The sequence below is a fragment of the Salarias fasciatus genome, chromosome 16, assembly GCF_902148845.1.
Source record: "Salarias fasciatus chromosome 16, fSalaFa1.1, whole genome shotgun sequence".
Classification (NCBI taxonomy): domain Eukaryota; kingdom Metazoa; phylum Chordata; class Actinopteri; order Blenniiformes; family Blenniidae; genus Salarias; species Salarias fasciatus.
In genome coordinates, this window is record NC_043760.1 from 11,209,417 (window position 1) to 11,222,107 (window position 12,691).

Genomic DNA, 12,691 nt, shown 5'->3' on the forward strand with positions numbered 1-12,691 from the left:
AGCAAACTCACGTGAACAGATTGGTAGCAGAACACTTTGGATGTGATTTTCTGGAACTGACAGTCATCGGATTTGTTTCCAGCAGTCGGACGGCACAGCCACTACAGCGCGCCGTTCCCTTGGCAAGTTGCCTCGGGCAAGACGAGGAGACCTTGCAGTGCCCAACCTCGTGCACGCCCACTGAGCTCCCTTACAGAGCCTCGTATTCACTAAAGCAGAGATGGAGATATCTAGAAGTTGCAGAGACACAGACTGCTTCTTTGTGAAGCTTCTCTCTCTGATTTGTTTCTCAGGACATGCCCCGAAAGGGGTTAAGACGTTTTTAATAGAAAAAGGAAGAGAATTTGTCAGTTTTGTGACTAAATTGTGTTTTTTTGTCGTCGGTATTTTATTTTTTATTCCATCATTCCAAAATAGAGACAAACTTTGGATTTCATTTGATGATATGAACACATTGGTATACTAGTATGAAGAAGAGCGCTGGTTCGGCTCGATGAGAGAGTTGAAATGTGTTTGTAAGCTTATGCAATTATGTCACTCTAGATGTGTGCTTCAACCTTCTCAGTGGGAATCTCGGTGTGTTTTGTTTGCTTTGGGTTTCATAGGTTAGGAAAAGCCTCCAGGCCTTCCTCATTCAGTGAGGCGGATTTTCCAGCGATGACTAAGTCCTTCTGATTGGGGCACCCCGCTTCCTCTTGGAGGGACTCCACCAGATTAATGTGTTCATGTTCATTTCAACAATGCACCTTGATCTTACCAACAAATTAAGATTAATTCCATGAGTTCATTTGTTTTAACTTTTTATAAAATTCTGTTTACAGTTTACATTTTCCTTCTTGTTTTTTTCACCACCCATTTCTCTCAGGTGGCAGGGATTAAATGCTGCTGGCCAGAGAAAACGGATTGCAGGCTGCAGTGATTTCATAGTTTATTCCACATAGCGTGCCGCACAGACCCCGCTCATTTCCTGAAGCTGGTAGAATAAGTGGATCTGAGCCAGTGTTTAATTTCACTGCAGCTGCTCTGGTTGGGCCCACACGATCTCCTGATACCCACATTTCTCTTGGATAGTTCATTGCACTTTTAAATATTTTAATGAATCCCAAAGAGAGCAATGGCAGAAGGGGGTTTGTCTTGCTTGAGTTAAAAAGCAACATGTTTAATCAGCTTTCTATGACTATTACTCCATACTGTATCAGTTACTGTAATGGGAAGCTGTTGGTTATAAGTTTATTGCCAGAACCACACTGTCTGGTCCGTTGAACAGTCCGAGGCTGAATTCACCACTGTGAATATTGTCAATCAAACCAAACTTTATCTTTAGATATTACTGGTATTCAAGCGTACAGATTAACTTTTTCTGAAACAATTCCTGTGTGGTTGAGTTTACTGTAGTAAATGATAAATGGATTTCATTTATTTAGCACTCTTCTACTCCTTGAGTGATCCCCAAAGCGCTTTACTCTTTTAATGACATTCACCCATTCACACACGCACTCACAAACCAGTGAAAGTGCTGCTTTGGCACATTGAACCTGCAACCTTCCAGTTGAGAGACAAACGCTCAACCAACTGAGCCACAGCCGTTCGAGTGCTAATAAGACTGGAGCATTTGAAATTGAAGCGGTGTTGAGAATTAAGGGTTTTGTGGTTGATATGCATTCCAATTCTAATAATACTTTATCTTCTTTTCCCAGACGTTATTCATACCGAAGGACCCCTGGACGGCAGCCTCTACGCCAAAGTTCGCAAAAAGGAATCTGTTGACGGAGCAGTCACATCGAACGGCCTCCCGCCCACTGCTGTTGAACATGTGCTGCCAGCAGTTGACCACGCTCTGTCAGTTAGCAGCGACTCGGGAAACTCTACTGCCTCCATCAAAACCGATCGCACCGATGAGGCAGCAGTAGCTCCTCAGGCCTCCGCGGTGAGCCAGGCACACATCCCTGTCGGCGAGGAGTTACCTTCCGTTGCTCACCACACCCAAACCGTCCAACAGCCCATCAGCCCCCAGGAGAAGAAGGAGCTGGAGCAGCTGCTGAGTGGCTTGGAGGGGCCCATGCACCGACAGGCCTACCTGTCCACCCCAACGTCGGCAGTTGGGGGGATGCTTCACTTGGTGCCTGCCCAGGTCCACGTTAACGGACACAGTAGTGTTGACCGTGAAACCGATATTTTAGATGATGAGCTGCCTAACAGCCAAGAAGGCAACAGCGTCGACAGTCTTGGGACGTTCTCCTCCACGGACGGTCGAGCTACCCCGGCTGACCTCTACTATCAGTCTGGGTCACTCACCAATGGCCAAGACCACGTGCCCTATCTAGAGCGCAGCATCCCAGAAAAGCCTCTAGAAACCATCCAACCACATTTTGGCCTGTCTGAGAAACCTGTCGCTCCAAACCAAAGTGATATAACGGGTAATTACATGGCGACGCAGAACGGCAGCATGTACCGCTCTCAGTCGTTTGGAGCAGAGCCAAAGTCCATGCCGCAAGCTCCCACCCGCACTACGAGTAGCAGGGATGCCGTCCAACGTGGCCTCAATGTCTGGCAGCGGTTTGGCGTGCCCGAGGAGCCCGTAACCGAAGGCCTCACTTTCAGTCCACCTCCGTCAGTAGCTGGACTGCCCAGCCACCACAGCCTGCCACAGTTCCCTCATCGCAACAGCGCCTCCCAGCAGGAGATTGAGCAATCGATTGAGACCCTTAATCTTCTCATGTTGGACCTGGAACCGAGTCATTCACTGGTGACCAAATCCCAAAGCGCTCCATTGCGGGAAAACACTGTAGTGACCACACAGCCGTCCTTCTCCCAGACTCAAGCCAGACCCTCCTACCAGGCTGATGATGCCATCCACACCCACTTCTCTGGCCCAGTGTCCGGCCACGTCGGTCATTCTTTACCATCCCAGATGTCGCCTGGAAAGCCAAGTACTCCAGAGCCAGCCCCTGTCCAAGTTTCCCACACGTCTGACGCAATTGCAAGTAGTGTCGCTTCACAAGTTCCACCAGCTGCCGGTGGTCATCTTCAACTGAAGTCCAGCTTCCCACCATCCACGCCGCAGCAGCCTGTGTCCGAGGTCCAGAGTGGTCCGAGCACAGCATCCCAGGCAAGAGACAGCGAGCCCGATGAAGCCTTCAACGTAGAAGGTCTGGTGGCTCAAAGAGTGGCTGGTAAGAGCAAATTAAGATAACTTCCACCATCACCTTTTGAATGGTAGATCTGAATTATGTCTTCCAAGGTATCTGTGCGATCTCACAGATTTCTCTGGTCTTTCTGAAAAAGCTGCACAAACTGCCATCTTCATTCCCAAAATTGCTCAAATTATCAACTTGTTGGGGTGAATTTAACTGTAATGACTGAGCAGGAGGAAACTTCAGCTTTCATGTGTGCCATGAACCTGACATAACTAATCCTGCAAAATAAAGTGAAAGTACACAGACAAAAAGGAAGGTTAGATATAGTAATTCTGTTCCATAATTACATCTCTACTTTCAAATAACATCATATGTGCCTCCATACATGGAAGGTGTACACCTTAGTTTTTCTATTTTATATCCAGTTATTGTTGTCCGTTTCTAAAAGAAGGACTGGTTTGACTGTCTGGGATGTGTTGACACTTTGCAGGTATGGATTCAATCAAAGGAATCCTGTTGTAATTGCTCTGTTGATGCAAATTTTGGAGAAAAATACCATCCAAACCATGATTCACAAGTAGACTAATACCGGCACCTTCAGGGGTCTCTGTCTCTGAAACAAACTGGTCAGTTAAAGTGTGATTGAATCACCGACCAAAGATACTATAAAAGACCCAAATCATAATGTGTGCATGTGTTTACATTTCATAGCCAACTGATTGGCCTTAGTTATCAATAATCCCAGCAGCATTCCACAACACACATTAGATTTGAGGAAATTATCTGCTTTCAATTACACATCTCAGAAAACCCTCAGAAAACATTTGGTTTAACCAAATGTTCAAATGCTCAAATAAACCTAAACCAAACCAAACCCTCTAATTGTATGTTGATATATTTTAGTCACAAGTAAGAAAGCAAGACTGATCATGAAGCGAAGCAGACTATAGTGCAGTCTCTCCGTGACGATCCAGAACAAGGAGCAACACTATCAGTGTGAACACAGCCTAAGATTAGTCTCTAATCTTGGGTTGGACTCATCAATCACAGTCCACCCTTTTTCTGTTGCCCACTCCAGATTTCTACCACGAACAATGACTGCTGGGATTTTCAAGTCACTTTCCTAAGAAATATTTTCCCAAATATTAACTTTATTACTTAATTTTCATCTAAAGTATTTTTGTTGTTTTTAATACAGGCCAGTTTTTGTTGTGGGGAGTGTATGTTGAGCTGTGCGCTGCACGCACACCCCTGTTGGAAAAACACCGCTCTGGCCTTATCTCATTTCCTGAATGTCACCTCATCAGTCCCCATCACTCGGGCTCCAACAGGAAGCGTCCCTCCAGTCCGGCAGGTCGACTGTCCCTAGATAAGGCCGTCAGACATCCTCCAGAGCAGCAAGAAATGGAACAAAGTCAACATGAGGCGGTGTGATAGGCCTCAGATAACAAGCGGCAGAATGAGCTTTTCCAGAATCAACAATAACGTGCTTTGCTTCATTTTACTGTCCTCTCAATGTAAAGGAACTGATTTTTTTTTTACGTTTTTTTGTTCGGTACAATGTCCTCAGTAAGCCTTCCATTAAGACTTATTTAGTGACAAAAATAGTCCGATACTGATTCCAACCTTAGAAAACTGATTTATTTTTTGATTTGAAAAATGAGCGTCAGTTTCTTTCTGCTTCTTCTGTCCTGTGATACCTCATCCTCTGTCTCTTTCAGTTTTGTCCTCATCATTCTCCTTTCTTTCATCACTCATCTCTTTACCCAGAGTACTCGGCTCGGGTCCAAAGGGTCATCCCCAGCATGACCTCTTCTCAGTCTGAGCACCGTCGTTCTCACTCCCTCTCGGGTTGGTTCTATCATCCTGTGTGAAGGAACACTCGCAGATTAAAAGGGCAACCCCCTTTTTTTTGAGTGTTTCTTCAACCGTGTGTGTGTGTGTGTGTCTGCTTTGTATTGTAGTGTGGTGAACTTTTCACATGATGGCTTCGTGTTTGTTGTCTTTTTTGTGTCACTTCCTGCCTTTTCCCCTGGGATTTCTCCCCGTCATCATGGAGCAGCGTCGTCATCGAACTAACCATTGACACTCTTTATACACAACCACCTTTCTTTCCTGTTTGTTCTGAGTCGCAGTTTTCGCCCTCAAGGTTGCTAAATTACCCCAGCTGTGGTGTAGAGGGAAAAGAAAAAAATAGAAAATTGGTTAATGTTAAAGTTTCACAAGAATGAGACAGGAGAAGCACAAAGGAGACTCTGTCCCTTGCCAGGAGAGTGCATGTCACAAGATCCGCTTTGCCAAACTCTGCGAACAATACCAAGGCCAGGATACACTGCCTTCATTCAAGCCAGCTTTTTTTTTTCCGCTCACACTATTTTCAAGATTTACAAAGCCAGACAAAAGCCACCAAATGTAAGAGAGACCACAGTCCTAGTTGGAAACATCACTAAAGCCCGATGTGTCCGCTGAGAGTCGCTGACCACAATGTAGACGGGACTATTGTGGGGAAGGGGGCCAGTCTGGCCTCCTTACCACAGACGGCAGTCGACTTGTACAGTGATGCAACACTACGTCAAATTTAAACATCGGTGTTGTAAAGCCACAGTGAAGCTCTAATGAGATTATTTCTTCAGCCATCCAGACATTTATATACTGCCTGACCTTCATGGAAAAGTCGCTGTGCAGTTTTGTTTTTTCTTTCCCCCCCTCAGTGGATCATAAAGAATTTGAAACCACCTACTACATGAAAAAGGGGGGAACAGAATGTTTCCAGACTCCTTTGGTCTTCTGCACTGTGTGAAAGTGTGGAAAGTGTATTCCTGATGACTCCTGTTTCTATTTGTCCAGGTTTCTAGAAGTAACTGAACTGAATCCAAGTCAAGATCAATCACAGTTAACCTCTGACTCCCTTTGACTCAACGAGGGCTGCATCAACACCACTTTTTTAAAGGACGAGTACAAGTGACCTTTAGCTACTTACAGATTCTGAGTATTTAAATATGAGTATTTATAAAATTCACACACCATATACAAACATTATACAAAGGCTGTGTGTTGCTACAAACCAGCTCCGTGAAGCCTCTGCATTCAGATCCAAGAACACCTCTCAGCTCCAGTAGAAAGACGGTACCTCCAGACATGTTCATGCTGCTTTCAGTATGATGGAGCTAGTTCATGGGGAGAAAGCTGTTTCTCCTCCTAAATGGGAGTTTAATGTAATAGTAACTGCTAATGCAGTGAATAAGAAAACATTTCTGTGAGGTAGGTTGATTGAAGACCTGTGTATTGGAGATTTCTATATATTTATTAGCCTTATGTTTAAGTTTTGTGAACTTCCTGAAAGTTATTTTTAGACAGATATGTGCATAAAAGAAATATTTTGTTTCAAAGTCAGTCACAGATCCGTTCTTTGGTTAGTTTGAACAGTTTTTCGGGAATCTTCTCTCCTCAGTTATACCTTAAACGACCTCGTAGTTCCAGGTGGGCACATTTGGAAACTATGACTTTATTTCCTCGAAGAGTAAAGAAACGAAAGAAAACAGAAACCCACAGGATCACCTTTCAGGTTTATGCTTTTAGACTCTTCGCCACGATAACTGGCTTTTGAATGGCTGAGAAACAGGAGATTGAGAGAGAAAAAAAAGTCACTGCGAGGGATGACCAGGCCTACCAGCTGCGAACCATTAGGCGTCACCAGGGCAACGGCGTAGTGTTTGACAGAGCTGCAGAGCGGTGCATCCTGGGTACATCTGGTTTGGAGTTTCTGGGCCAGTGGGATGCTCTGTGTGCTTTCTCTTTTGTGTGAACTGCATGCTTTTCAAAGTTTTTTTTTTCTTTAATCTTTTTGAAGTTGTGCATCAGTGGAGCATTCTGACAGAGGCCATAATTGGCTTCTTTTCTCTACTTTCTGTTCATATAATGCGTGTAACGGCAGCCACAGTGAAAACAGACATTTGGAAGGCTGCGTCGACATCTGGAGCAAACCTACTTAAAACCCATTTAACACCTCCGATTCTTTTTGTCATGCGTGGCGATGGAAGCTAACTACATTCCTGACTCTTTAACTGTCAAATTATTACAGCTGCTATCATTTTTTTTCCCCCTCTCTGACTTTAGAGAGAAGCTGACGTGAAGGGATGTCAGTATTGTTACTGTTTCCACAACAGTCCGGATCAGAGGGTGTGTCTACACGCTCTGGTGTACTTATCGAGGAATTTGCCCGCAATAAAACAGCAACAAAGCTTTATTACATTTCTAAGCTCACTATTATGTGCTTCCAGTATGTTTAAAAGCAGATTAAAGGTACATTATGCCAGACTTAGGTCCTGTCTTGTGATGCCACTTTGAGCTTGATCGGCTAATGAAAAAAAAAAGAAAAAGAAAAAAAAAACCGGCACAAACTCAACATTCATGGCGTGCACACACAAGTGGAGGCTGATTTATTGATGGGAAACACAGAAGACGCCCCAAAAAAACACAATCTAGCTTGCTATTTTAACAGAATTTTACTGTTTTTAGCAACAATTAGCTGGCAGAGGTCACATGTGTTACCGTGATAATCGTGAATATCATCTGACATATTCCACCTCTTAAAAGTTACATGCAAAGAAAAGCCTCCACATCTGGTTTGAACAAAGAAAAACATCTGTAAGCGAGCATCAGGTCCCTCAAACATAATATATACCCCACTGTGTCAGAGGAAGAACTGGAAGCATCAGGAAAGTAGTTGTGAGAAGCCAGAGGGCGAGCTGCCGCAGCACAAACACCCTCCTGTTTCCTGAATCCATTGCATTTTCCCTCCTGTCTCTCTGTAACCTTCATCTCGTTCCAAAGCGCAGGACCGTCTCTGGTAGATTTTTACACTGGCTTTCCAGCTTTGGCCAAAGTTTTATGCTATACTACTTCAGAACTCTCGCATATTAGCTTTAAAACAAATCCCTGTTTAAGCAAATCCTGTTTGTTTTATGCTACTAGCTTTCTTAGCTCAAACCAGATTAACCAAAATCAGCTTACTGATGCTTTGAGGTGCAGCCAGGACTGGCTGCTTGGACATATTAGGTGACTAACTAGAGTATATTGATCAAATAACGCGGAGAAAGAATAATTACTACTTTGTGTTGCACATTGCCAAGATTTCAACTCTTATTTCTCTGTTGGGAAAATCAATCTTGAAGGTATCTTTTCTGAATGAAACAAAAGGTTTTCTGTAATTCTTGTGATTTCAAGGCTTGAGTTTAATCCTGTTATTAACCTGCAGAGTCTGCATGTTCAGTCTGAAAGTTTTACAGCCTTCTGCAAGAGCTTGTCCATGTTGAATTTGCAGTGGCCTGTGCAGTGAACAATCATAATGCCTGACGGCGTTAACCTCAGTGACTGATGATATCCATCACATAGAGCAGAGTGGTAATACTGTCCCACGCCATGCTAGGTGTCCAGGCCCGGGTGGACGAGCCTTCAACGCTTCCCCGCCACCGCCTCGCCAGTGACGGCCAGCAGCCAAACGGCCCCGACGACGGCCTGTCTCCCGACGGTCCAGTTCGCTCCCCCGTGCGCTGCGTCTCTCCAGAGTTCGTCAACGCCATCGCCATGAACCCCGGAGGACGACCCAAGGAGGTAGAGAACGGACATTTCAAATGACATCTCTGCTCGTCCCACCTACAATGACATGAGTCTGTCTTTATCCTTTCCCCACTTCAGAGAAATATGCACAGCTACCGAGAAGCCTTCGAGGAAATGGAGGGAGGCCCCATCAGTCCTACCCCCATAGTTGGTGGTGAGGTGTTTCCCCAAACCCCCGCCTTCCCCATCTCGCCGCAAACCCCTTACTTCAACCTGTGTAAGTCCCCCCTCCGGCTGACAGAGGGCACTGTGGAGCTCGGGCCTGCTTAGATAATCAGGATTTTACTTCATTTATACCACGATTGAAGAGATTTAGACTCTGTTTAGGTGACAACATGTGGGTTATCTGTTTCAAAACATCACTGTGTAAACATAAATCATTTCTGAAACTATACAGGCATTAGTCCTGTTCTGTCAATCTGGCAGAAGTGTCGGCTTGAACCTAATGGAAAACTAAAAGCTTCAGCCAAACATTTTAAAGCTCATGCATAAGAAATGTTCTGTTTTTCAAAGATACTCGATAAAAGGAAGCCATTGAGAGTGCAGTCAGCAAATATATGATCCATTTACCAGAAAGAAGCGTCTGCCTGGATGATGAAATATTTAGAAAGATTGTCCAATCTTCTTTTGTCTCTGAGACAAACAAGGTTTTTGCTGTTTTCTGAAGCCACCAGTGAGTGAAGTGAGTCAAAGGAATTTTCAATTGTGCCATTTTATTACCACTAAACCTCCTTTTTCCTTCACCTTCCTCATGTAACTGTTGAAACTCAATGCAGCTGAGGGAGCACAGATTTATAACACAGAACCTGGCTTACATGCAGCCTTATAAATCTAAGCAAAATGAATATCATTGCATATTTGGGCACAGTTTTCAGCTATAAATCTACACATAAAAATAATTTAATACATCTGGTCTCAGGTGTTTCTGCTGTTCAAAGGCATTTTTACTGAAGTGTCTTTCACCATATAAACCAATATAAAGTACGAGACAACAGGTCAGGGTATGTAAAGCTAGTATCAGGCAATCGCTATACAATAGAGAGAAACGACAAGTGTGCTGTTTTCAGTCAAGTATTTCAAGTTATTTTACTTTGCTGATTTAAACAACCTTCACTCTTTTGTTAGAATTTTTTGGTTGATTTAATGAAGTTGCCTTTTATTATTGGTTACTAGTGTGTTTTTTTATATAACTGATGGTTGAAAAGTGAAGTTATGTGGTTTCTGTGCTGGAGAAGATGCCATTTCTTTATTCAATATTAAGACAGTGGCTGTTTCAACATTACTGTTAGTAACTAAAGGTTAATGGGGAAAATAATTTTTCCATGTTACACCAGAAGATGACCTACTACATCAACCTTATGGCGAAATATAGTTCTAAAAACCAGGATATAAACAAAAGATTAGAAAACTTCAGCACTCATTGAACACACGGTGTTAGGGGCAAATATCTGCACGCTGACATTGACGCCCCCGGCCCCATTCCCTTCCAGTCTTTCATGAACCCTTTGTGAAAACAAGAGTGGAGGATTAGGTAACGTCACTTTTTTTTTGCCAGCTCTACCAGTGACTTCATCCCGTCCTCGTGCCGATCTCCCCCAGGGTACGCCCATAAAAGTTAGTCATAAAAAGGCAAGCTGTATTTTTAACACCCATCTTGTGTCGTAACGTCGTCCCTTCCTGTTGAAGTGGGAACTGAGTGTACGCTCACTCAGAAGAGGAGCAGATTCTGCTCCATTTGTCACGGAAGGTGTTTAAAACATTCTTTAGGTGGGAATTTTGCAGTTAGGGGTGGAAAGTGGAAAAACGTGCATAGTCTGATGAGGGACACCAGATGAGTTTCCCCCCGAACTGTCTTCTGACATACTGTACCTCACAAACACGCCAGCCGTGGGTAAAGGCGGGGCATCAAGGTTTCAAGTACAAAGAATTGTTTGGGATTCTTTGGTAAGTGGAAGACGCACGGCTCTCTACCGGAGTTCCACTGTCCCGAGACGTCAGCCATTCCCTGGCCCCGCCCCCTCTTTCCTGTGCTCGAGTGACCCCCCCCCCCCCCCCCCCATCACTTATCACAGTCCTGCACCGCTTTAGCATGAGATTCACACGAGAGCAGCACGTTTACCTAAAAAATGGCAGGCTGGCTGCTGATTAAAGCCCAGATGATGACCGGGTGAGACCCGGGCTCTTTGAAGCACTCTTGCCATTATCCCCGCACTTCTGCTCTGTCAGCAGCTGCTGCTCTCTGTAGAGCTGTTGTTATCCGTGTTTGGGTTCCTGTTGCTGCCTTGTTTCACTGCAACCAGCATCCTGGCTCCTTCCCTTCACTGCCCACCCATTCATGTCTTGTGCATTGGTACTTAATGTTGAGGTGTGTCGTTGTTGCCTTGAGTTTTTACCACAAGGGTAATATGTCAGGGGTGTCAAACTCGTTTTAGTTGAGGAACCAAATGCAGCCCACTTTCACCTTTAGTGGGCCGGAATAGTGCCATAATAATCTTTAAATGTAAACTTTGAAGTTCAGTTGCAATTGCTTCTTGGTTTGGCCGTCCAGATTGGAACCTCTTGAAGACCCGTTTTGGCCCATGGGCCTTACGTCTGATACCCCTGGGCTATGTGTATAAGGTGGATGGGAGCAAGATGAATTTGTGTTTAAAATAAGAAGATTAATACAATGGAAAGAGTCACTCCAGATAAAAACAGTTTGGATATTTATGCTGTTGATGGATTGGCGCTCCTCCACCGTCTTCCCCTCCAGCTGTAATAAAGCAGAGATGGAGTCAAAGCAATGACAAAATACACAGAAATACAACAAGGAATTCAAAGGTGAAGCTTCTGGAGAATTTTCATAAAAGGTCCAAATAAAGAACATATATTTAGTTCAGTTTGACCCAACTCTGCTTTGATGACGGCCACCGTCAGAGGCCTGCTTCATTGTGATTGGTCACGTGCATGTTTTGCCCCTCCCATGAGAGCATGAGGCATGCACACACCCCGTTTGATGTGTTTTGTGTAATCTTGTGCAGGTATATCTTGACAGCTCCTTTACCTGTTTGTATTTGTACCGTATAAACAATCAAGACCATATCTGTTTTTGCACATGTCATGTAAGTCACCTCACCCCTCATTATCTGAGTGCAGCAGCAGGTTGGAGCTGTCGGGATATCTGTGATTATATGACGGTTCGTTAGTGACGGTGATCTGTTTTCTCTTCAGGTCGGTCTCCTCCTGGTCTCGCTAAGACGCCGCTGTCAGCTCTGGGTTTGAAGCCCCACAACCCAGCAGAAATCCACCTCAATCAAACAGGCTCAGGTTGGTCAAAAACAAGAATTGATCCCTGATCTTTAGCCTTTCTAAAAATTACCGTGGAAGTATGTAAACCTTAATATTGTTGGTCTAAAGACACTCCCCATCAACACCAAGCTGAGTAAATCCAGCTCTGTGAATCTATTCTCTGCCCAAACTCCCTTGCTGTACCTTTTGTTCGTTTACAATATTTTGCCTCTCTGGATTATCTCCAATGACGCTCTGCAGATGATGAGAGCAGTGAGGGTGAGGAAGGTAAGAGTGCTGCTGTGAAATGTTGTAGATCATCACTGGGTGTGTTTACATGGACTTCATTATCTCAGCAGTCATCAAGGTTTCTGAAGTTGCTTTACTTGTGTTTGCCCACAGAAAAACAAGGTATCTTGACAGTAGGAACCTTGTACCTTTACTGTCAAATGTAGAAAGTAGAGCACAGTTGCATGTGTGCACTTTATTGTGGATTATTCTGGGCGCTGCTGGCTACCTGCACAGGTTACAACAATGTGTCCTCCAACTAAACATTCAGAAGAATGACATCTCATTTCCATGAAATGTTTCTGTGCCAGTCAGAATGTGTATCTTATGTATTTTTGATCATAACAAACTGCTACAAGCTGCCAACTGCGTTATAATTT

General features: G+C 44.2%; 1 protein-coding gene across 1 annotated transcript in view; it reads left to right on the forward strand.

Moving 5' to 3' along the window:
• tns1b (tensin 1b) overlaps positions 1–12,691 on the forward strand; it is a 96,681-nt gene that overhangs the window by 72,570 nt on the left and 11,420 nt on the right. The window contains 5 exon segments of the mRNA XM_030112722.1: positions 1,698–3,173; positions 8,566–8,750; positions 8,835–8,973; positions 11,967–12,062; positions 12,285–12,311. Of these exon segments, the coding sequence (XP_029968582.1) occupies positions 1,698–3,173; positions 8,566–8,750; positions 8,835–8,973; positions 11,967–12,062; positions 12,285–12,311 (1,923 nt within the window).